At 47.3% G+C, this 25,077-nt stretch overlaps 1 protein-coding gene across 7 annotated transcripts in view; it reads right to left on the minus strand.

Annotated features, from left to right (window-relative positions):
* mtmr4 (myotubularin related protein 4) overlaps positions 1–25,077 on the minus strand; it is a 255,708-nt gene that overhangs the window by 25,664 nt on the left and 204,967 nt on the right. For all 7 annotated transcript variants that reach the window (XM_072469397.1, XM_072469391.1, XM_072469392.1 and 4 more), the window contains 2 exons: positions 7,364–7,548; positions 5,537–5,665 (listed from right to left, as the gene is read on the minus strand). In XM_072469397.1, coding sequence (XP_072325498.1) covers positions 5,537–5,665; positions 7,364–7,548 — 314 coding nt within the window. The remainder of the gene's footprint in view (positions 1–5,536; positions 5,666–7,363; positions 7,549–25,077) is intronic.

Below are 25,077 nucleotides of genomic sequence, written 5' to 3' on the forward strand. Positions count from 1 at the left end.
GACGTCTCGGCCAAGAAACAGCGGAACATCGCCAACGTCAAACGCACCCAGGGACGCATGCCAGAGCTTGGCTGGTGGTCAGCCAGGAGGGCCATCCTCTAAGTATGGGACGCAGGACCGGGTCGCTCACACCAGAGAGAGAGACAATACTGAGGGGCACAGGGCGGACATTGATGAAGAAGCGCACATCACGGCCACACACTCCGTGGATTCACCTGGAGGTCAACACGACATGGCCCGCATGCAGCTTGCGCCGGGCCATAAGGGGGAGGAGAACACACAAGACTTCCTAATGGACGATGACCTCGAGCTTGCGGCACTGCTGTCTTCCACACCATCCACCATCGCAGAGACACTCACCTCGGTTGGGCATACAAGTGATGAGGCTCCCGGGTCACGGTCTGGTGCGCACCCCACATCCGACCCGGTACAGCAGGTGGAGTTTGGAGCAGCCGAGGGGCTGGACGTCGGAGGGCAGCCCAGGCCCAGCAAACAGCTGCCGCCCAGACAGTTCCCGGGTTCCTGACTTGACCCATCCGGACAACCGACGCATGAGGACACCGAGGGACTGAATAACGGGATGAGGGCCATCATCGAGGACCTGCACAAGCAGTTGGAGGAGTCCATCCGCGTTCAGGAGCAGGGAGTGGTGCCGCTCATCGCAGCCACCCAGGCCGACACCGCACGGGTGGCGTCCGCGGTGGAGGCAATGGGTGAAACGGTTTCGGCCATTGGTCAGGTTCTGCAAGGCTTTGGGCTTAACGTGCACGCGTCACCCATGGCCCAGGAGAGGGCTGCCCTCTCACAGGTAGCCATGCGCCAGAGCCAACACGGCATTGCCGCCGCTCCCCGGGCCCTGGCCTAGTCTCACCATGCCATGGCCCGGTCCCAGCAAGCAATGGCACAGTCCCAGCAGTCAGTCACGGACAATTGACCGCCTGGCGCACGTGATGGATGGCGTCGCGCACTCACAGGTTGAGATAGCACAGTCCTTGGCAGGAATAAGGGCAGCACGGTAGCATTGTGGATATCACAATTGCTTCACAGCTCCAGGATCCCAGGTTCGATTCCGGCTTGGGTCACTGTCTGTGCGGAGTCTGCACGTTCTCCCCGTGTGTGCGTGGGTTTCCTCCGGGTGCTCCGGTTTCCTCCCACAGTCCAAAGATGTGCGGGTTAGGTGGATTGGCCATGATAAATTGCCCTTAGTGTCCAAAATTGCCCTTAGTGTTGGGTGGGGTTACTGGGTTATGGGGATAGGGTGGAGGTGTTGACCTTGGGTAGGGTGCTCTTTCCAAGAGCCGGTGCAGACTCGATGGGCCGAATGGCCTCCTTCTGCACTGTAAATTCTATGATAATCTATGAATGTCGCACTCCCTGGGCTCAGTCTCTGCGAACATTTGGACCGTGGTCGATCCCGTTGCAGGCCTCCAGGACTGGCAGCACCAGGTGTCGGTGGTGCGATGGGGCATGTCTCCGATCGCATCTCCGTCCCACAGTGAGGCCCGGGGGTCACCGGGCTCCCCGAGGGAGGTGGTGGTTCTGGGGCCCATCCCGGTAGCTCCGGCAAGGGACGTCCCGGTAAAACTAGGCCTCCCCGTTCCGTCCCTGGCGCATCTGGTGGGCAGCGGGCAGGTCAGGGTGGCACAACGCCATCCAGCACGCCCGCCGAGCAGCCTGGCCCATCGAAGCCGGGCCGCCCCAGGAAACGCGTGCCGACGGGGAGCCATGTCGAAGGGCGTGATTCTCAGCAGTCCGCCTCCACTCCTGCTGTACCATCTGGGAACACACCTACACGTAGTGGTAGGGCCCATAAGGCCAAGAAGTTAGGCACATAAGAAGTTGGCACGGGTGCAGGGCACTGTATAGTTGTAGGGGGTAGGGCACCTATGTTCACCACACGAATAACTCACTGTTAAATTTGACTTGTAAGACTCTGTGCTATGTCCGCTGCCAGGGGGCTCGTGAGGGTGCCCGATTGGCGTAGTGGTATACGAGCGGTTCAAGGTCTGTTCCGGATGTGCTGTCCCTTTCCCCCCTGCCTCCCATAATCAGACACCGTTGTCCTCGGCACACCAACGCCAGCCACCCCACACGGGCACGGGGTGAAATATCCGTCACGAAGGCTCTGACCACCCGAGTTCATGGTTCAGCTATAGTCATAAGTCAGACCTCGGCTGGCGAATCTGAGCACACAGCTCATCGCAGAGCGGGCCGTCATCATTCAACATGGCACTGATCACACCCGCTTACCCAATCATCAATGTTGTGCAATCCCATAGTGCCACAGTGGTAAGGTGATGTGGAATTGGTGCCGTGAACGCGGTGCGGGTGGTGGTGGTGGGTGCTGTGTGGTGCCTGTGTGCACGACTGACGGTGCAACTGGCAATGTTCAGCAAATCCCACCCCCACAGTGCATGAACCGTGCGGCCACCAATGCGTCGCGTGCCCCCTGTCTGCGGCGGTGCCGTCATGCAGCCTCCAGGACGTAACCAGCACCCGAGCAGTGTGTATCCTGCGCCCCTCCCCCACCTTGATGCGTGCCACAATCATCCTCCTCCGCATCCTCCTCTTCCCCATCCCACTCGTTTGCGTGAGCGTCGGTGCCGTCGGGTCCACCCTCCGACTCCTCCACCAGGTCATCTCCCCGCTGCATGGCAATGTTGTGCAGCGCACAGCAGACCACAACCATGCGACCGACCCTGTCGGGCCGGTACTGCAAGGCCCCTCCGGATCGGTCCAGGCATCTAAAGCGCATCGTCAGCAGGCCGAAGCACTGCTCCACCACACCCCTGGTTGCTGCATGGGCCTCGTTGTATAGGCTCTCCGCATTGGTCTGAGGCCTCCGTATTGGCGTCATCAGCCATGAGCTCAACGGATAACCCTTGTCGCCCAGCAACCAGCCCCTCAGCCGGGGGGGGCATCCATCGAACATTGCGGGGTTGAATGACTGTGACAGAATATAGGCGTCACGCACACTCTCGGGGTACTTTGCACACACGTTCATGTGGAGGTCGCACACCACCTGAATGTTCATGGAGAATGCGCCCTTTCTGTTCATGAACACTTCCCTGTTGTCTGCAGGTGGGCGCATGGGGACGTGCACACCATCGATGGCACCCTGGACCATTGGTATCCCGGCCACCTTGGTGAATCCATGTGCCCGTGCTTCCTGATGTCTTCGGTCACTGGGGAATTTTATGTACCTGTCCGCGATGGCGTACAAGGCGTCGGTCACAGCCCTGATGCACCTGTGGACCGATGCCTGTGATATCCCGGATAGGTCCCCGCTCGGCGTCTGGAAGGAACCGGTCGCATAAAAGTTTAGGGCCACCGGCACCTTGACTGAGACTGGTATCGCGTGTCCTCCTCCCATTCCACGTGGTGCGAGGTGCGCCACGAGCTGGCATATATGTGCGACCGTCTCCCTGCTGAACCGTAGTCTCCTCCTGCATTTGATGTCCGTTAGGGCCTTGAACGACATTCTGTCATTCGGCCTTGCTGGACACCTGTGGCATGCTGGCACCACCATCAGTGGATCCTCCTGCTCCACCTGCTCCTCCTCCGCCACCCCCCAAGCACGTCCTCTGCATTACTCGCCGTCGGGGGGGGTCAATGTTCCCCTCGGCATCCCCCTGTACATACGGGTCCTGAGCGCCTGTGGCCTGCGCGGCGACGACGGGACACTCCGCGGCCATCGCCTCTGCTGCACCGGCAACCGCTGCATCTGCAGCCACTGTGGGCCGTCTGACTCTACGCTGCCGGATGGCAAACTCCAGAGCTGCGGCTCCAACCACGGCAGTAAACATCGCTGTTCTGGTTGGCATACATGGTGACCTGCAGGAGGGTGGTGGGGGGCAGAAAAACGACATGTTACACGGAGGTTCTTCCACACCTCGCCAGCCCGGTTGCATGGGATACCTGTGTGCCCCGGTGGGATGGTCGCGCTGCAGATACGCAGCCAGCCTAACACCTGGTCACTGTCTGCGTCCAAAGGTCAGTTCACACCATCCTCCTCACCAGTGTGCCAGTCGCCTGTGCCCATCAGCCACAAGACAACCTGCGGCCGTGTCCTCGTCACCGTCCTGCCATATCAGGGCGGCTGACATGTGGCATCCGCGGATGGACGATACCATCCACACTCTCCCTCACCCCCCCTCCCACCTGCACACTCTCCCTCACAACCCTCCCAGCTGCACTCTGCTCCCTCACCCCCCTCCCACCTGCACTCCGCTCCCTCACCCCCCCTCCCACCTGCACTCCGCTCCCTCACCCCCCCTCCCACCTGCACACTCTCCCTCACACCCCTCCCACCTGCACTCCGCTCCCTCACCCCCCCCTCCCATCCCCCCGTTGGCCGCAGCCTTCTCGGGGAGGCCGACCCGGTCTCCAGGAGCTGCGGAACAGTCCGCTCACCTCCTCACTGCTCAGCGTCAGCCAGCACGACTGGCTGACAACTTTAAATAGCAGGTGTGAACGGCGACGGCGTGACCCCAGTTCACGCCGTCGGGACTTCGGCCCATCCGGGCCTGAGAATAGCGGGGGTGGCGGAGAATCGTCATTTTGGGTGTCTTGGGCGATTCACCGGACTGTGCCGTGCAGAACTAGATAGTGCCGATTTCGGCGCTTGGGTGCATCGCGGGAGGGCGTCGGACCGGCGTCGTGGGAAAAAATGGCGCCCCAGGCGATTCTCCCAAACGGAGCGGCATCGGAGAATCGCGCCCACAGTACATAGGTTTCAAATATCCACTTTTAGATCCGATGTTTCAAACAGCAATCCCAGGAGCCAGTCTCTGTACACAACAGGATCTTATGGGATTCTCTAACATCCATCTGTGGGTAACAGGATAATAGGTTTCCCAGAATTATTAGCCCCGTATTGTGTGGTACAATAAGCTCAATTTAACTTATAGATTTACTTAATTTGGATGTTGATTAAGGAAAGGGGAAATTTTAACGAGTTCAGGGATCTTATTTATATTTTAGCATGGGGGTTCTACATAAACTGAGTGCATGTTCAATGATTCATAAACTGTAATTGACCTAGGGTATTGAAATCCTGCTCATGTGTAGTTGTCTTTTCTATGAATGTAATAAATAGTCTTTAATAATTGTTAAAACGATGACTGGGCTGGTTACTCTCACTGGGGTTTCACGTGATTTCTCACACCATTCCAAAAACAAAACCATACACCCCCACGTTCCAGTGTTCCAAGTTGGGATACCCTCACAGATGCTGTCAGCGTTGTTCATGACAAAATGCAGGAAAGGTCATGTGAACAGGCAAGCATTGAAGTGAAAGTCTATGACAAACTACTTTCAGTGAAATTACAATGTTAAATGGATATATGACACTATATTAACAACATTAAAGTGAAACAATGTGAGTCAATGTTTAGTAAGCAGGGACCGGACTGTATATAGGCAAACAAAAACTTTCCTTCCATAAACCACTGTATCAGTATCTACTGACAGGCCAGAGATGCAATTCTAAATCTCAGGTTCAGTAGCACACACTGTGTCAGTGTGTAATGCATACCTTCACACTCACAACCTCCACCTTTTGCTCGGTTGGCAACTGCTGCAGTGTATGATCTTGCATCCAAAATAAGCAATTTCTGTGGTGTCCCTCCACCTTCTGCCACAGATCCTGAGGTTATAGATGAATCTAGTACAAGAGATTGTTACATATTAGCTCCTAATTTCATTGTGAGCAGCTTGATTCTTAATAGACAGTGACATCAGTTAGTTTCCCAACATTAACCCACAAACACAATTTCACCATAAAAAAATATCGACATTTGTGTGGAGACAAAATTGTAGCAGCCCAGCACAGACCAGCTGCTGTGGCTCTCTACCCAAAATTCAGTTTCAATCGACATGGTTATTTACATATTTTTGGAAGATGATGGGCTGGATTCTCCGCCGGTGGGATGCTCCGTTTTGCCAGCAGCCCAGGGGTTTCCCAACGGCGTGGGGCTGCCCCACAATGGGAAACCCCATTGACCAGCCGGCGTTATGGAGCATCCCGCCGGCGGGGTGAAACAGAAATGTGGCGCAGCGGGGCGGAGAATCCAGCCCGATGTTTCCCTCCCCACTACAGGATGCATCAGAAGCACTTGTCCCACTGAAGTGGCTGAATTAAGAGCAGCATGCTGGTCTTCCAAGGTCAACGACTGAAAGCCAAAATGTAATTTTAGTCACTACAGGGAACTCATTGTCATCAATCTTTAATAATCAAACATTTGGGAATTAATAACCTTTGGGCTCACTATTGTAGGGATTTCAAAAAGCTAGGAACAAAACTGTGTCTACTCTCATCAAGAGTGGGGACCTCATAATCTGGGTTGATCTGATGGCGTATCCCATGAATGCCACCGAAGCTGACTGCAGACATAAGGGCCAACTAATTCCAACTAATTTCAGGCAGTTTTTCATCTGGGGCACAAACCTGACAGATCTGGAATCTGGCCCCTCTTGTCGCTTCTTCCAGAAAAGCACTGGAGTTCTATTCGCTGGCATTCCTAATCTTTTTACTCGTTCCACGATCAAGCTGCCTCCATTTATTTCCTCAATCCTTGTGGCTAACGAATAATGCACCAGATATAATTGGTAGTAAGGAGCCAGAATAGAAGGAAGGGTCTTAGACTGCAGGCGTATTCCCAGATCACTGACTTTTCAGATCTGATCAAGCTGGTGGTGACTGACAGTTTTCTCTGTTTTCCTGCAACAACATATCTACATTATACCCAGTGATGTAGCTGGAACATATTCCATACCGGGGGAGACCATGGGCATGAAGCTATATCCCATCAGTAAATAGCATTGCTCTATGGTGTATCAAAACTCCAACCCACCTTCTCCATCTCCTTTCTTTGCATTTTTGTTTCAATTCCCTTCTTTAAGGTTTTTGAGGTTTCGCCTCTATTGCAGCTGAACATCAAATTTTGAAGCAGACAGGCCCATTCCGGGTTCAACAGTTTGAATAATTAAGACTTAAAAATCAGTGCTGCATGCCCAGTTATTTATTTTGCATCCCTATTCTCGAGTGTGTGAAGGGATTAAAAAAAAACTATCAAGATTCTATTCCTTTTCGCTATATAACATCTACTGGGAGATGCATGTGTGAACACTGCAAAGGACAAGAATGAGTTTGGCTGTGATATGTCCACATATCGTCTAGGTTCACCTACGTTGAATAAGGCTCATCTATGATGAACAATCATAGGTGAGGTGTTGGAAGGAATTCATGATATATTCCAGCATGAATTAATACCCTGAAGAGGAAATAAGAAGCACTCTGACAATACACAACTCTTGAGTTTCTTAATTAGGTAGAAGGGAAATTTCTGCTCTGCAGCCTCACCAAAGTCCGTGTCAGACAGAAAAGTTCCCTCATTTGTGCTTTTTCCACTCAGTTTGGTTCCTCGGTCTAAGATGCAGGCTTTAGCAATGGATGTCACCAGATATTCATCATCTGCATTCCTCCATCCCCACCAGCTGATTTCCGGTTGACTACAGCGTGATATCACAGCACCATTTCGCAGATGTCTGGAGAAAACAATACTGTTATGAGTGTCCAGCAGAAGGCATCAAGTACACGAGTGCTTTTTCATTCACAATATTCAAAACTCTTGGGTTCAGTTAAAAATCACCCATGCGATCGTGTAAAACCCCCCGAGGCAACTCAGTAGGGACAAAAGACCATGGGGTGGGATTCCCCGTCCTGCCAGCCCCCTATTCTGATGTGCCCCCGCCGGCAGCGGAGTTCTCCGTTCCCACAGCCGGCCAATGAGGTTTCCCATTGTGGCCACCCCACGTCGTTGGGAAATTCACGGGCATGGGTGTGTTGCCGGAGAAGCATAGGAACCCGCCGGAGAAACCCGCAGATGGTATTGCATTGTGATATATCCTACTACAATAACAATAATCTTTATTAGTGTCACAGGTAGGCTACATTAACACTGCAATGAAGTACTGAGAAAATCCCCTAGTCACCACACTCCGGCGCCTGTTCGGGTACACAGAGGGAGAATTCAGAATGTCGAATTCACCTAACAAGCATGTACTTTGGGACTTGTGGGAGGAAACCGGAGCACCCAGAGGAAACCCACACAGACAGACGTTGTACGCAAGGAGAAAGTTCCTCTGCCCGTGGCTTCTCATTATTTACAAGGAGCGTCTGAACCGAAACAAATGATGAGAAAACATATGACTTGATGAATTATGGGGAGAACGTGCAGACTCTGCACAGACAGTGACCCAAGTGGGAATCAAACCCGGGACCCTGGCGCTGTGAAGCAACAATGGCAACCACTGTGTTACCGTTCCGCCCGCGTGCTTAATGATATAGCACTCCTCTTATGGCTGAATGCAAGAAAACATAACTTTTAAAACAGAATTTGGAAACGGGCAGCTGTCTGAGGACATACAGGGTACTGATATTTCTAATGTACATCCTAGGGAAAACCCTTGCTGCAGGAGTGCATACTGAATAGCTGTGTGCACATGTGGTCCACAATTTCCTGCTCATTTATTTTAATGGTTGGAAAATCATGGGCTGAAAACAGAAAACCTGCCCTCAAGTGGTGATATGTCAGAATTACCCGTCTACACACAAGCATTTCTTCCACAGTCTTTTGTTTCTTTGCTCTTTTTTTAAAATTCTCTCCCCCCTACTCATGGAATCACATGCTGTGGCATTGTTACACAGATGTCTGTCAGCCTCGGGTATTGTGTTTAAGTGGCCATTCTTAATGAATGAGCATAAATCTGCTAATGAGCAATCAAATTCACAAAAAAGCGAATGTTTGAAGTACACTCGTTGCAACAGCAGTGAAGTGCAATAAAAACACCTAAAGCAAGTGTTTTTCTGCTGGCATACATCAGTGAAATTAAATGGCGTTGATTAATCCTTCGCAGTACTTAGTGCCTTTTGGAACTATCACATTCACCAACACTTGAAAATGTTTATTTTTAAAACAGTGTTTATATGTAGCTAGAATACTCAAAATCAAGTCACCTCAGCCAAGCACTACCCTTCACCTACATAAACCGAGTCATTGGATAATACTCGCTGCAGAAACTTTGGTTAGATTTCTCCTCCTGAGCTCACAGTGAGCTTAAGTGTGGTGTAACGCTGAACCTACAGAGATCAGGAGTTAGACTCAATACCTGGTTGAACAATGCTCTTTCACCTCAGCTAGCTTGGAAAATCTGCTCTCATGTATGTACCTACACAGCTCTCACTTCAGCATTCTCTCTCATCCTCTGTTGGCTTTTTTCCTGTTACACAGGGTCACCACAAAGGTCAATCAACCTTCATATCAACTATCATTTTTTAAAACTTAATTTACGGGATGTAGACGTCACTGGTTAGGCCAGCATTTATTGTCCATCCCTAGTTGCCCTTCAGAAGGTGGTGGTGAGCTGCCTTCTTAAATCGCTACAGTCCCAAAGATGTAGGTACACCCACTGTGCTGTTAGGGAGGGAGTACCAGGATGTTGCCCCAGCGATAGTGAAGAAACACAATATATTTCCAACTCAGGGTGGTGACGGACTTGGAGGGGAACCTCCAGGTGGTGGTGTTGCCAGGCAAATGCTGCTCTTGTCCTTCCAGATGGCAATGTTCATGAGTTTGGAAGGTGCTGTCTAAGGAACCTTGGTGAGTTACTGCAGTGCATCTTGTAGATGGTACACACGGCTGCCACTGTTTGTCATTGGTGGAGGGTTTAAATGTTCCATTATACTCCTGACATGCCTTGTAGATAGTGGACAGGCTTTGCGGGAGCCAGGAGGTGAGTTACTCACCATAGGATTCCTACCCTTTGATCTGTCCTGGTAGCCACAGTATTAATATGGCTAGTCCAGTTGATTTCTCGGGATTGTGGGGGATTCAGTGATGGTAATGAGATGATTGACCTCCAACCACCACAACCATCTTCCTTTGTGCCAGATATGACTCCAACCAGCGGAGAGTTCTCCCCGATTCCCATTCACTCCAGTTTAGCTAGGGTTCCTTGATGCTATACTCGGTCAAATGCTGCCTTGATGTCAAGGGCAGTCACTCTCACCTCACCTCTGGCATTCAGCTCTTTTGTGCCTGTTTGAAGGTTGTAATGAGGTCAGGAGATGGTGACCATGGCGGAACCCAAACTGAGTGTACGTGTGCAGGTTATTGCTGAGTAAGTGCCGTTTGATAGCACTGTTGATTACTCTTTCCATCACTTTGCTGATGATGGAGAGTAAACGGATAGGGCGGTAATTGGCTGGGTTGGATTTGTCCTCTTTCTTATGTACAGGACGCACCTGAGCAATTTTCCACATTGCTGGGTAGATGCCAGTGTTGCAGCTGTACTGGAACAACTTGGCTAGAGGTGCGGCAAGTTCTGGAGCACAAGTCTTCAGAACTATGGCCGGGATATTGTCAGGGCCCATAGCCGTTGCAGTATCCCGTGCCTTCAGCCGTTTCTTGATATCACATGGAGTGAATTGTAAAGGTTGAAGGTGGACATCTGTGATGCTGGGGACTTCCGCAGGAGATCGAGATGGATCATCCACTTGGCACTTCCGGCTGACTATTGTTGCGAATGCCTCAGCCTGGTCTTTTTCACGCATGTGCTGGGCTCCTCCATCATTTGAGGATGGAGATATTTGTGGACCCGCCTCTTCCAGTAAATTGTTTAATTGTCCACCACCATCTACGTTGTGTACCTTGTGTTCGCCTCTTATATATTTTCTTTCATTTCCTTTTCTTTTCACTTATTTATTTAATAATCTGTTGAGCTGCTCACTGTACCTTGGTACACGTGACAATAAAAATAATCCAATCCAAATCCAATGTGGGAAGTGCACCCATCTCCAGCTCCTCAGAAACCGCGTTAGGGAACTGGAGCTGGATGAACTTCGGATGATTCGGGAGGCAGAGGTGGTCATAGATAGAAGCTTCAGGAATGTAGTTACTCCGAACAATAAAGATAGATGGGTGATGGTGAGAGGAGCTGGGAGGAAGCAGTCAGTACAGGGATCCCCTGTGGTCATTCCCCTTAGTAACAAGTATACCCCTTTGGATGCTGTTGGCGGGGGACGACTTACCAGGGGTAAGCCATGGGGTACAGGTCTCTGGCACAGAGTCTGTCCCTGTTGCTCAGAAGGGCTGGGGAGAGAGGAGCAGAGCATTAGTCATTGGAGACTCCATAGTTAGGGGGATAGATAGGAGATTCTGTGGGAACGAGAGAGACTCGCGGTTGGTGTGTTGCCTCCCAGGTGCCAGGGTCCGTGATGTCTCGGATCGTATTTTCGGGATCCTTAAGGGGGAGGGGAGCAGCCCCAAGTCGTGATCCACATAGGTGCCAACGACAAAGGTAGGGATAGGGATGTAAGGCAGGAATTCAGGGAGCTTGGGTGGAAACTTAGATCTAGGACAAACAGGGTTATTATCTCAGGGTTGTTACCCATTCCACGTGCTAGCGAGACGAGGAATAGGGAGAGAGGAGTTGAACACATGGCTACAGGGATGGTGCAGGAGGGAGGGTTTCAGATTCCTGGATAATTTGGGCTCATTCTGGGGTAGGTGGAACCTCTATAAACGGGATGGTCAACACCTGGACCAGAGGGGCACCAATATCCTGAGGGGAAAATTTGCGAATGCTCTTCGGGAGGGTTTAAACTAGTTCAGCAGGGGATTGGGAACCTGAATTGTAGCTCCAGTATACAGGAGGTTGAGAGTAGTGAGGTCATGAGTAAGGTTTCAAAGTTGCATGAGTGTACCAGCAGGCAGGAAGGTGGTTTAAAGTTTGCCTTCTTCAATGCCAGGAGCATCCGGAATAAGGTGGGTGAACTTGCCGCATGGGTTGGTACCTGGGACTTCAATGTTGTGGCCATTTCGGAGATATGGATAGAGCAGCGACAGGAATGGTTGTTGCAGGTGCCGGGGTTCAGATATTTCAGTAAGCTCAGGGAAGGTGGTAAAAGAGGGGGAGGGGTGGCATTGTTAGTCAAGGACAGTATTACGGTGGCAGAAAGGACGTTTGATGAGGAATCGTCTACTGAGGTAGTATGGGCTGAGGTTAGAAACAGGAAAGGAGGTCACCCTGTTGGGGGTGTTCTATAGGCCTCCGAAAAGTTCCAGAAATGTAGAGGAAAGGATTGCAAAGATGATTCTGGATAGGAGCGAAAGCAACAGGGTAGTTGTTATGGGGGACTTTAACTTTCCAAATATTGACTGGAAACGCTATAGTTCGAGTATTTTAGATGGGTCAATTTTTGTCCAATGTGTGCAGGAGGGTTTCCTGACAGTATGTAGATAGGCCAACGAGGGGTGAGGCCATATTGGATTTGGTACTGGGTAATGAACAGGACAGGTGTTCGATTTGGAGGTAGGTGAGCACTTTGGTGATAGTGACCACAATTCGATTATGTTTACTTTAGTGATAGAAAGAGATAGGTATATATCGCAGGGCAAGAGTTATATCTGGGGGAAAGGCAATTATGATGCGGTGAGGCAAGACTTAGGATGCATCGGATGGAGAGGAAAACTGCAGGGGATGGGCACAATGGAAATGTGGAGCTTGTTCAAGGAACAGCTACTGCATGTCCTTGATAAGTATGTACCTGTCAGGCAGGGAGGAAGTGGTCGAGCGAGGGAACCGTGGTTTATTAAAGCAGTCGAAACACTTGTCAAGAGGAAGGAGGAGGCTTATGCAAAGATGAGACATGAAGGTTCAGTTAGGGCGCTCGAGAGTTACAAGTTAGCTAGTAAGGACCTAAAGAGAGAGCTAAGAAGAGCCAGGAGGGGACATGAGAACTCTTTGGCAGGTAGGATCAAGGATAACCCTAAAGCTTTCTATAGATATGTCATGAATAAAAGAATGGCTAGGGTAAGAGTAGGGCCAGTCAAGGACAATAGTGGGAAGTTGTGCGTGGAGTCCGAGAAGATAGGAGAGGTGCTAAATGAATATTTTTCGTCAGTATTCACACAGGAAAAAGACAATGTTGTCGAGGAGAATACTGAGATTCAGGCTACTAGACTAGAAAGGCTTGAGGTTCAAAGGACGAGGGCGTAGAAGGATGGGTGAGTAAATTTGCAGATGACACTAAAGTCGGTGGTGTTGTGGACAGTGCGGAAGGATGTTACAAGCTACAGAGGGACATAGATAAGCTGCAGCGCTGGGCTGAGAGGTGGCAAATGGAGTTTAATGCAGAAAAGTGTGAGGTGATTCATTTTGGAAGGAATAACAGGAAGACAGAGTACTGGGCTAATGGTAAGATTCTTGGCAGTGTGGATGAGCAGAGAGATCTCGGTGTCCATGTACATAGATCCCTGAAAGTTGCCACCCAGGTTGAGAGGATTGTTAAGAAGGCTTTTATTGGTCGAGGGATTGAGTTTCGGAGCCATGAGGTCATGTTGCAGCTGCACAAAACTCTGGTGCGGCAGCATTTGGAGTATTGCGTGCAATTCTGGTCGCTGCATTATAGGAAGGATGTGGAAGCATTGGAAAGGGTGCAGAGGAGATTTACCAGAATGTTGCCTGGTATGGGGGGAAGATCTTATGAGGGAAGGCTGAGGAACTTGAGGCTGTTTTCGTTAGAGAGACGAAGGTTAAGAGGTGACTTAATTGAGGCATACAAGATGATCAGAGGATTAGATAGGGTGGACAGTGAGAGCCTTTTTCCTCGGATGGTGATGTCTAGCACAAGGGGACATAGCTTTAAATTGAGGGGAGATAGATATAGGACAGATGTCAGAGGTATGTTCTTTACTCAAGAGAGTAGTAAGGGCGTGGAATGCCCTGCCTGCAACAGTAGTGGACTCGCCAACACTAAAGGCATTCAAATGGTGATTGGATAAACATATGGGTGATAAGGGAATAGTGTAGATGGGCTTTAGAGTGGTTTCACAGGTCGGCGCAACATCGAGGGCCGAAGGGCCTGTACTGTGCTGTAGTGTTCTATGTTCTAATGTGGCAGGACTACAGAGCTAAGATCTGATGCGTTTGTTGTGGAATCGCTTAGCTCTGTCTATTATTTGCTGCTTATGCTATTTGACACACAAGTAGTCCTGTGTTGTAGCTTCACCAGGTTGACACCTCATTTTTTAAATATGCCTGATGTTGCTCCTGGCATGCCCTCCTGCACTCTTGATTGAACCAGGGTTGATCCCTTGGCTGGGTGGTAACGATAGAGTGAGGATATGCCAGGCATGATCCCTTGGCTGGGTGGTAACGATAGAGTGAGGATATGCCAGGCAATGAGGTTGGAGATTGGGGTTGAATACAATTCTGTTGCTGCTGATGGCCCACAGAACCTCATAAGAACATAAGAACTAGGAGCAGGAGTCGGCCATCTGGCTCCCTCGTGCCTGCTCCACCATTCAATGAGATCATGGCTGATCTTTTGTGGACTCAGCTCCGCTTTCTGGCCCGAACACCATAATCCTTTATTCCTTTATTCTTCAAAAAACTATCTATCTTTATCTTAGAAGCATTTAATGAAGGAGCCTCAATGCTTCACTGGGCAAGGAATTCCACAGATTCACAACCCTTTGGATGAAGAAGTTTCTCCTAAACTCAGTCCAAAATCTACTTCCCCTTATTTTGAGGCTATGCCCCCCAGTTCTGCTTTCACCCACCAGTGGAAACAACTTGCCCGCATTATCCTATCTATTCCCTTCATAATTTTATATATTTCTATAAGATCCCCCCGCATCTTTCTAAATTCCAACGAGTACAGTCCTAGTCTACTCAACCTCTCCTCGTAATCCAACCCCTTCAACTCTGGGATTAACCTCGTGAATCTCCTCTGCACACCCTCCAGCACCAGTAAGGGATTAGGAGAGCTAAGAGAGGGCATGAACAATCTTTGGCGGGTAGGATCAAGGAAAACCCCAAGGCCTTTTACACATATGTGAGAAATATGAGAATGACTCGAGCGAGGGTAGGTCCGATCAAGGACAGTAGCGGGAGATTGTGTATTGAGTCTGAAGAGATAGGAGAGGTCTTGAACGAGTACTTTTCTTCTGTATTTACAAATGAGAGGGGCGATATTGTTGGAGAGGACAGTGTGAAACAGATTGGTAAGCTCGAGGAAATACTTGTTAGGAAGGAAGGTGTGTTGGGCATTTTGAAAAACTTGAGGATAGACAAGTCCCCCGGGCCTGACGGGATATATCCAAGGATTCTATGGTAAGCAAGAGATGAAATTGCAGAGCCGTTGGCAATGAGTTTTTCGTCCTCACTGTCAACAGGGGTGGTACCAGGGGATTGGAGAGTGGCGAATGTCGTGCCCCTGTTCAAAAAAGGGACTAGGGATAACCCTGGGAATTACAGGCCAGTTAGTCTTACTTCGGTGGTAGGCAAAGTAATGGAAAGGGTACTGAAGGATAGGATTTCTGAGCATCTGGAAAGACACTGCTTGATTAGGGATAGTCAGCACGGATTTGTGAGGGGTAGGTCTTGCCTTACAAGTCTTACTGAATTCTTTGAGGAGGTGACCAAGCATGTGGATGAAGGTAAAGCAGTGGATGTACTGTACATGGATTTTAGTAAGGCATTTGATAAGGTTCCCCATGGTAGGCTTCTGCAGAAAGTAAGGAGGCATGGGATAGTGGGAAATTTGGCCAGTTGGATAACGAACTGGCTAACTGATAGAAGTCAGAGAGTGGTGGTGGATGGCAAATATTCAGCCTGGATCCCAGTTACCAGTGGCGTACCGCAGGGATCAGTTCTGGGTCCTCTGCTGTTTGTGATTTTCATTAATGACTTGGATGAGGGAGTTGAAGGGTGGGTCAGTAAATTTGCAGACGATACGAAGATTGGTGGAGTTGTGGATAGTAAGGAGGGCTGTTGTCGGCTGCAAAGAGACATAGATAGGATGCAGAGCTGGGCTGAGAAGTGGCAGATGGAGTTTAACCCTGAAAAGTGTGAGGTTGTCCATTTTGGAAGGACAAATATGAATGCGGAATACAGGGTTAACGGTAGAGTTCTTGGCAATGTGGAGGAGCAGAGAGATCTTGGGGTCTATGTTCATACATCTTTGAAAGTTGCCACTCAAGTGGATAGAGCTGTGAAGAAGACCTATGGTGTGCTCGCGTTCATAAACAGAGGGATTGAATTTAAGAGCCGTGAGGTGATGATGCAGCTGTGCAAAACTTTGGTAAGGCCACATTTGGAGTACTGTGTACAGTTCTGATCGCCTCATTTCAGGAAGGATGTGGAAGCTTTGGAAAAGGTGCAAAGAAGATTTACCAGGATGTTACCTGGAATGGAGAGTAGGTCTTACGAGGAAAGGTTGAGGGTGCTAGGCCTTTTGTCATTAGAACGGAGAAGGACGAGGGGCGACTTGATAGAGGTTTATAAGATGATCAGGGGAATAGATAGAGTAGACAGTCAGAGACTTTTTCCCCGGGTGGAACAAACCATTACAAGGGGACATAAATTTAAGGTGAAAGGTGGAAGATATAGGAGGGATATCAGAGGTAGGTTCTTTACCCAGAGAGTAGTGGGGGCATGGAATGCACTGCTTGTGGAAGTAGTTGAGACGGAAACATTAGGGACCTTCAAGCAGCTATTGGATAGGTACATGGATTACGGTAAAATGATATAGTGTAGATTTATTTGTTCTTAAGGGCAGCACGGTGGCATTGTGGACAGCACGGTTGCTTTGCAGCTCCAGGGTCCCAGGTTCGATTCCGGCTTGGGTCGCTGTCTGTACGGGGTCTGCACATCCTCCCCGTGTCTGCGTGGGTTTCCTCCGGGTGCTCCGGTTTCCTCCCACAGTCCGGGGATGTGCAGGTTAGGTGGATTGGCCATGGTGGATTGCCCTTGGTGTCCAAAATTGCCCTTGGTGTTGGGTGGAGGCGTTGGGTTTGGGTGGGGTGCTCTTTCCAGGAGCCGGTGCAGACTCGAGGGGCCGAGTGGCCTCCTTCTGCACTGTAAATTCAATGATAATCTATGATTAATCTAGGACAAAGGTTCGGCACAACATCATGGGCCGAAGGGCCTGTTCTGTGCTGTATTTTCTATGTTCTATGTAGTACGTCCTTTCTCAGGTAAGGAGACCAAAATTGAACACAATACTCCAGGTGTGGCCTCACTCACACCTTATACAATTGCAGCATAACCTCCCTAGTCTTAAACTCTCGCAATGAAGGACAAAACTCCATTTGCCTTCTTAATCACCTGGTGCACCTGTAAACCAACTTTTTGCGACTCATGCACTAGCACACCCAGGTCTCTCTGCACAGCAGCATGTTTTAATATTTTATCATTTCAATAATAATCCCTCTTGCTGTTATTCCTACCAAAATGGATAACCTCACATTTGTCAACATTGTATTCCATCTGCCAGACCCTAGCCCACTCACTTAACCTATCCAAATCCCTCTGCAGACTTCCGGTATCCTCTGCACTTTTTGCTTTACCACTCATCTTAGTGTCGTCTGCAAACTTGGACACGTTGCACTTGGTCCCCAACTCCAAATCATCTATGTAAATTGTGAACAATTGTGGGCCCAACACTGATCCCTGAGGGACACCACGAGCTACTGATTGCCAACCAGAAAAACACCCATCAATCCCCACTCTGCGCTTTCTATTAATTAACCAATTCTCTATCCATGCTACTACTTTACCCTTAATGCCATGCATCTTTATCTTATGCAGCAACCTTCTGTGGCACCTTTTGTGGCACCTTGTCAAAAGCTTTCTGGAAATCCCAGATATACCACATCCATTGGCTCCCCGTTATCTACCGCACTGGCAATGTCCTCAAAAAATTCCACTAAATTAGTTGGGCACGACCGGCCCTTTATGAACCCATGCCGCATCTGCCCAATGGGACAATTTCCATCCAGACGCCTCGCTATTTCTTACTTGATGATAGATTCCAGCATCTTCCCTACTACCGAAGTTAAGTTAACTGGCCTATAATTACCCGCTTTCTGGCTACCTCCTTTTTTAAACAGTGGTGTCACGTTTGCTAATTTCCAATCCGCCAGGACCACCCCAGAGTCTAGTGAATTTTGGTAAATTATCACTAGTGCATTTGCAATTTCCCTAGCCATCTCTTTTTGCACTCTGGGATGCATTCCATCAGGGCCAGGAGACTTGTCCACCTTTAGCCCCATTAGCTTGCCCATCACTACCTCCTTAGTGATAACAATCATCTCAAAGTCCTCACCTGTCATAGCCTCATTTCCATCAGGCACTGGCATGTTATTTGTGTCTTCCACTGTGAAGACCGACCCAAAAAACCTGATTAGTTCCTCAGCCATTTCCTCATCTCCCATTATTAAATCTCCCTTCTCATCCTCCAAAGGACCAATATTTACCTTAGCCACTCTTTTTTGCTTTATATATTTGTAGAAACTTTTACTATCTGTTTTTATATTCTGAGCAAGTTTATTCTCATAATCTATCTTACTCTTCTTTATAGCATTTTTAGTAGCTTTCTGTTGTCCCCTAAATATTTCCCAGTCCTCTAGTCTCCCACTAATTTTTTTCACTTTGTATGCTTTTTCCTTCAATTTGATACTCTCCCTTATTTCCTCAGATATCCATGGTCGATTTTCCCTCTTTCTACCGTCCTTCCTTTTTGTTGGTATAAACCTTTGCTGAGCACTGTGAAAAATCACTTGGAAGGTTCTCCATTGTTCCTCAACTGTTTCACCATCAAGTCTTTGCTCCCAGTCTACCTTAGCTAGCTCTTCTCTCATCCCATTGTAATCTCCTTTGTTTCAGGACAAAACACTAGTGTTCGATTTTACCTTCTCACCCTCCATCTGGATTTTAAATTCCACCATTTTGTGATCGTTCCTTCTAAGAGGATCCCTAACTATGAGATCATTAATCAATCCGGTCTCATTACACAGGACCAGATCTAGGACCGCTTGTTCCCTCGTAGGTTCCATTACATACTGTTTTAGGAAACTATCGCGGATACATTCTATAAATTCCTCCTCAAGGCTGCCTTGATCGACCTGGTTAAACCAATCGACATGTAGATTAAAATCCCCCATGATAACTGCTGTACCATTTCTGCATGCATCAGTTATTTCTTTGTTTATTGCCTGCCCCACCATAATGTTACTATTTGGTGGCCTATAGACTACTCCTATCAGTGACTTTTTCACCTTACTATTCCTGATTTCCACCCAAATGGATTCAACCTTATCCTCCATAGCACCAATGTCATCCCTTACTATTGCTCAGATGTCACCATTAAATAACAGAGCTACACCACCTCCCTTACCATCCACTCTGTCCTTCCGAATAGTTTGATACCCTTGGATATTTGACTCCCAGTCGTGACCATCCTTCAACCATGTTTCAGTAATGGCCACTAAATCATAGTCATTCACGATGATTTGCGTCATCAACTCATTTACCTTATTCCGAATACTACGAGCATTCAGGTAAAGTACACTTATGTTGGCTTTTATACCTTTATTTTGAATCTTAACACCTTGATCAGTAGCCTCTCCTAAGATATTTTTCCTCTTAACTTTTCTCCTAATTTTCCTCATCGTTGAACCCATATCTTCATGTAACAACCTGCCGCGTTTCATTCCATTTATGTTTATACTTCCTGTTTTATTCCTTTTAGTATTGCTGGGCCTATTCACTGAGCTCCCCTCAGCCACTGTACCTTGTACTGTCACCCTTTTTGATTTTTGACTATGGCTTCTCTGCCTTACACTTTCCCCCTTACTGCCTTTTGTTTCTGTCCCTGTTTTACTACCTTCCGACTTCCTGAACGGTTCCCATCCCTCTGCCACATTAGTTTAAACACTCCCCAATCGCTCTAGCAAATAGCCCCTCGAGGACATCAGTTCCAGTCCTGCCCAGGTGTAACCCGTCCAGTTTATACAGGTCCCACCTTCCCCAGAACCGGTCCCAATGCCCCAGGAATCTGAAACCTTCACCCTGACACCATCCCTTCAGCCACGTATTTATCCTATATATCCTGTCATTTCTAATCTGACTAGCACGTGACACCGGTAGTAATCCTGAGATCACTACCTTCGAGGTCCGATTTCTTAACTTCCTTCCTCGCTCCCTGTATTCTGCTTTTAGGACCTCATCCCTCATGGATGCCCAGTCTTGAGTTGCTAGATCTGTTCGACGTCTATCCCATTTAGCACGGTGGTAGTGCCAAGCAACACAATGGAGGGCACCCTCAATGTAAAGACGGGACTTTGTCTCCACAAGGACTGTGCGGTGATCACTTCTACCGATACGGTCATGGACAGATGCATCTTCAGCAGGCAGGTTGGTGAGAATGAGGTTAAGTATGTTCTTCCTTCTTGGTGGTTCTGACGAATGTGATATAAAATAGTTACTTTAGAGATACTAGTTAATGTAATGTAGAAATAAGCCACTTTGATTCTGGCAGTTAGGGACAAAGGGATTTGAGACCGCATGGAAAAAGCAGGAAGAGGTGTGTCTGAGAGTGATGCTGCATTGATAGGGGCCAGAGAAAGGGATTGGAAGTGAGCCAATCAGAATAGATCAAACAGGTCAGGAGGGACATAGGCTGACCTATGGGCGTCGAGTATGTGAAACTTGATACCATTTGAATTGATTTTGCAGAGATCCTTTTGTCTCTTTGTTCAGTCGCTTTCTGGAGTATAAGAGGCTGGATGTCTCTTATGTTTCTGTAAGATGAATTAAGCTTGCAAGCTAAATAAATAACTTCTTTTTACGTGCGAATCCATCTCAACTTTTATTGAGGCCAGACTGACAGAGAAAGAAATTTGGGAATCAACAGTTCCCTCACCACCTGCTGTAGTCCCAGTCTATCAGCTATGTCTTTTAGGACCGAGCCACTCTTGGTGATGGACATTGAAATCTTCCACCCAGAGTATATTCTGCATCTTTGCCCCCTCAGTGCTTCCTCCAAGTGGTGTTCAATATGAGTACTGATTGATTAGCTGATGGTGGCCAGTATGTGGTAATCAGCAGGAGGTTTCCTTGCCCATGTTTAACCTGAAGTCATGAGACTTCATAGAGTCCAGAGTCAATGTTGAGGACTCCCAGGGCAATACGAGGAGAGATTAAACAGTTTGGGCTTATACTCGCTGGAGTTTAGGAGGATGAGAGAGGATTTGGTCGAGGTATATAAAATACTAAAAGGGATTGATAAAGTAAATGAAGACCAAATGTTCCCCCTTGTGGGGCAGTCTAGTATGAGAGGTCATGGATATAGTTTGAGAGGCAGTAGATTTAGAACTGAGATGAGGAGGAACTACTCTGAATTTGTGGTACTTGCTACCCCCATAGTGGGGTGGAATCGGAATCATTAAATGGTTTCAAGGAGATAGATATAGTTCTGATAAAAGAGGCGTTAAAGGGCCGATGTCTTGGCCTTTGCCTCCTTGGTAGCCCGGAGACAGATCTTATTGGAATGGAGGGACTCGGGGCCGCCAAAACCGGGGATGTGGGTGAATGACCTAGCAGAGTTTCTTCAGCTCGAGAAGATAAAGTTCGCCTTCAGAGGGACTGTGGAGGGGTTTGCCCGGAGGTGGCACTCATTCATATATGTTTCTGGAACATAGTTCTTCATTCACCTGAGGAAGGAACAGTGCTCCGAAAGCTAGTGATTTGAAATAATCCTGTTGGACTTTAACCTGATGTTGTAAGAATTCTTACTATGCTCCCTTTTGAATGTTTCGCTTGAACCTGCCGCCACCACATTCTCAGACAGTGCATTCCAGACCTCAGTAACTCATTGCGTGAAAGAAATATTTCCAACTGGGACAAAAAAATTGGTATTTATATACTTTGCGTCTCCTGTTAAGGACAGGAGTAGGCCATTTAGACTCTTAAGCTGTTCTGTTTTCAATGAGATCATGGTTAATCTGCACCTAGCTCTATATACCCAACTTTTCCCCACATCCCTTAGTACCTTTAATTAACAAAAATCTATCAATCTCAGGTTAGAACAATTGATCGACCATCAATTGCTGGTTGGGAATGAGTTCCAAGTTTCTCCCACCCGTTGTGTGTAGAACTGTTTCCTCATTTCACTCCTGAAAGGTCTGGTTATTATGGTTCTAATCTTTAGGCCACGTTCCTTAATCCTAGACTCGCCAATCAGTGAATCGCCCGAAGTGGATGCTTTCATATGTCTCTACAGTTAAAAGTCCATTTGCCATAGTTTTGCCCATTTATTTAAGCCATCTGTATGTTTTTGTAATTTTTTGCATCCATCTACACAGCTTACAATCTTACCCATCATTGGCAAATTTGGACATGTAGCTTCATATCTCATCATTAAGTTATAATAAATGCAGTGAACAGTTGAGGCCCAAATACAGTTTCTGGCAGGACACTAGTCGCGTCCCACCAAATAGAATACCTATCTCACACTATCTCACTCTTCATCTCTCCCATCAGCCAATTTCATAACCGGGCAATATTAAGCCTTCAATTCCATGTACTTCAGTTTTAGCTAAAAGTCTCTTTTGAGCAACTTTAACAATTGCCACCTGGTTGACCATACAAGTAACATATTTAGGATATTCTCAGCAGGTTAGGCAGCATCTAAGGAATGAGAAACATTTCAGGTTGAATGGGAAAAGTGGTTTTGAGCAAGTGAAAGTAGGAATGGTGGGAAAAGAATAAAAGAGAGGGTCTTTAAGAGTGGAAGACAGGGAGAAGCAATGGTACAAGAAAAAAATGGTGTCTAAAGAAGGCATGAATGGCAGTATGATGAATAGTTGATATCCAAAAGCAAATAATGGGAGTAACACCAAAGGCTTCAAAGAGAAACAAAACAAAAAGGGGGTAAAGGTTATAATGTGAAATTATTGAATTCAATATTCAAGTCTGGCAGGCTGTAAATTGCCTAATCAAAATTATGGTGTCGTTCCTCAAGCTTACACTGAGCTTCTTTAGAACACTGCAGACGGCCAAGTGCAGAGAGGTTAGCATGAAAAAAAGGGGGCAAATTAAAATGACAGGCCACTGGAACTCTGGGGTCATGTTTGCAGACCCAATGGAGGTTTTCTACAAAGCATCATCCAATCTGTATTTGGTCACCCCAATGTCAAGCAGACTGCATTGTCAGCAGCGACTACACCATACTAACCTAACCTGTTCACCCCGACTCTCTTTGATCTGCAGAAAATTTAAGGTATTTAGTCACCCAAAGCATAATTTATAGATTCTGGTAATTCACTAACAGGTGTTAGGCAAACTGGTTTACAATTCCTTGCTTTCCCTCTCTCATCTATCTTAAATAGCAGAGTAACATACGCAATTTCCCAACCTAAAATCTGCTGAAGTGAGGGAACTTTGGAAGATTATAGTTAAGGCATTGTCAATGTTCCTTTAAAGCCTTGGGGTGGAAACTATCTGGTCCTAGGGATGTCACTCATTATTGTCTCTACTTTCTTCATTACTGTTATTTTGCTTACATTAATTTGACCCTGAATCAATATAATAATCTTTATTATTGTCACAAATAGGCTTACATTAACACTACAATGAAGTTACTGTGAAAATCCCCTCTTCGCCACACACTGGCACCTGTTCGGTACAGAGGCAGAATTCAAAATGTCCAATTCACCTAACAGGAATGGAACTGGAGCACCTGGAGGAAACCCATACAGAGATGGGGAGAATGCGCAGACTCCGCACAGGTAGTGACCAAGAGGGAAGCTAACCTGGGACCCTGGTGCTGTGAAGCAACAGTGCAAACCACTTTGCTACCGCGCAATTTCCTTGGGACTTCTGGCAAGCTAACCTTCTCCTCGCCTGTAAATACTGGCACAAAGTAAATATTCAATATGTCAGCCACTTCCTTATTTTCACTGATAATAATACCATGATCAGTTTCAAGCAGACAATACTCTTTTTCCCTAATGTAATAAAAATTTGTGTTGATTCTGATATCCCTTGCAAGTTTCCTTTCATTCTATGTGATTATAGCTCTATCTGTTTTGTCACCGTTCGCTGTTGTTTGTATCTTTCCCATTTGTCAGGATCGGTGTTATTTATTGCATTTTGTGTGCATTTCATCTTTTAGCTTTTACGCTATCTCTTGCCTCTTAGTCGTTCATGCTGTTTGTTTTTGGCAAATAATCTCTTGCAACTCTCAGGGGTTTTATCTGGTTCTGTGTAGCATTAGGTGTTTTGTTACGATATGTTAATTTACTCATTAACAGAATTGCCAAGTTTATTGTGGGCAATCTAGGTCTCATCACAATAAGTCCACTCTATCTAAATCTACAATCTTAATAGGTATTACACGTTTCTCCCCTTCAAACACCACACTGACCATGATCACTTTATGATTGTATTAGATCAAGGTTGACACACCATATGGGGTGATTAACTAAATCTGGTTCATTACCAGTCGAATATGGTCCACCCCCTTGTTTTTAATGAAATGAAAATCGCTTATTGTCACAAGTAGGCTTCAAATGAAGTTCCTGTGAAAAACCCCGAGTCGCCATATTCCAGCGCCTGTTCGGGGAGGCTGGTACGGGAACATATTTAGGACATATTGTTACAGAAAACTATACCAGACATTCACTACCTTCTGACATATGTGAGTTTGTTTGTTCCAATCTATATGAAATTTAAAGTCCCTAATCAAAAGCATTCTACCTTTGCTGAAAGTTTGACTAATCTCTGAATTTATACTATCTACCACTTCACAAACACAACCAGGACTATACACAACTCCCTCACTGTCTAACCCCTCTTCTACCCAGAAAATCTCCACTGCTTGCTTACCTCTCGTTATATCATTTCATCACTGAAATAAATTCATCCTTAATCACTAAGGCTACTTCTTTCCTTCTACATTTTCTTATCTTTCCTGGGGTGACCTGATATGTATAATTACCAGTACTGACCATGTTGCAGCCAGGTCTCCTTCAGATCTATCATGTTATAGACTCCAAGTTGAATTTGTGCCTGCAATTCATTCAGTTGGCTCCTCTTACTACCTGCATGCACATAACACTTTTTGAGGGGCCAAACATCATAGCCTGTTAGTCTACTCTCTTCTTTTCCATTTATTTTTGAGTTATTATCAAGACTACTTTTTCATCTCTAACCCAATACTGGTGC

Source organism: Scyliorhinus torazame, chromosome 12 (genome assembly GCF_047496885.1).
Source record: "Scyliorhinus torazame isolate Kashiwa2021f chromosome 12, sScyTor2.1, whole genome shotgun sequence".
Taxonomy (NCBI): Eukaryota; Metazoa; Chordata; class Chondrichthyes; order Carcharhiniformes; family Scyliorhinidae; genus Scyliorhinus; species Scyliorhinus torazame.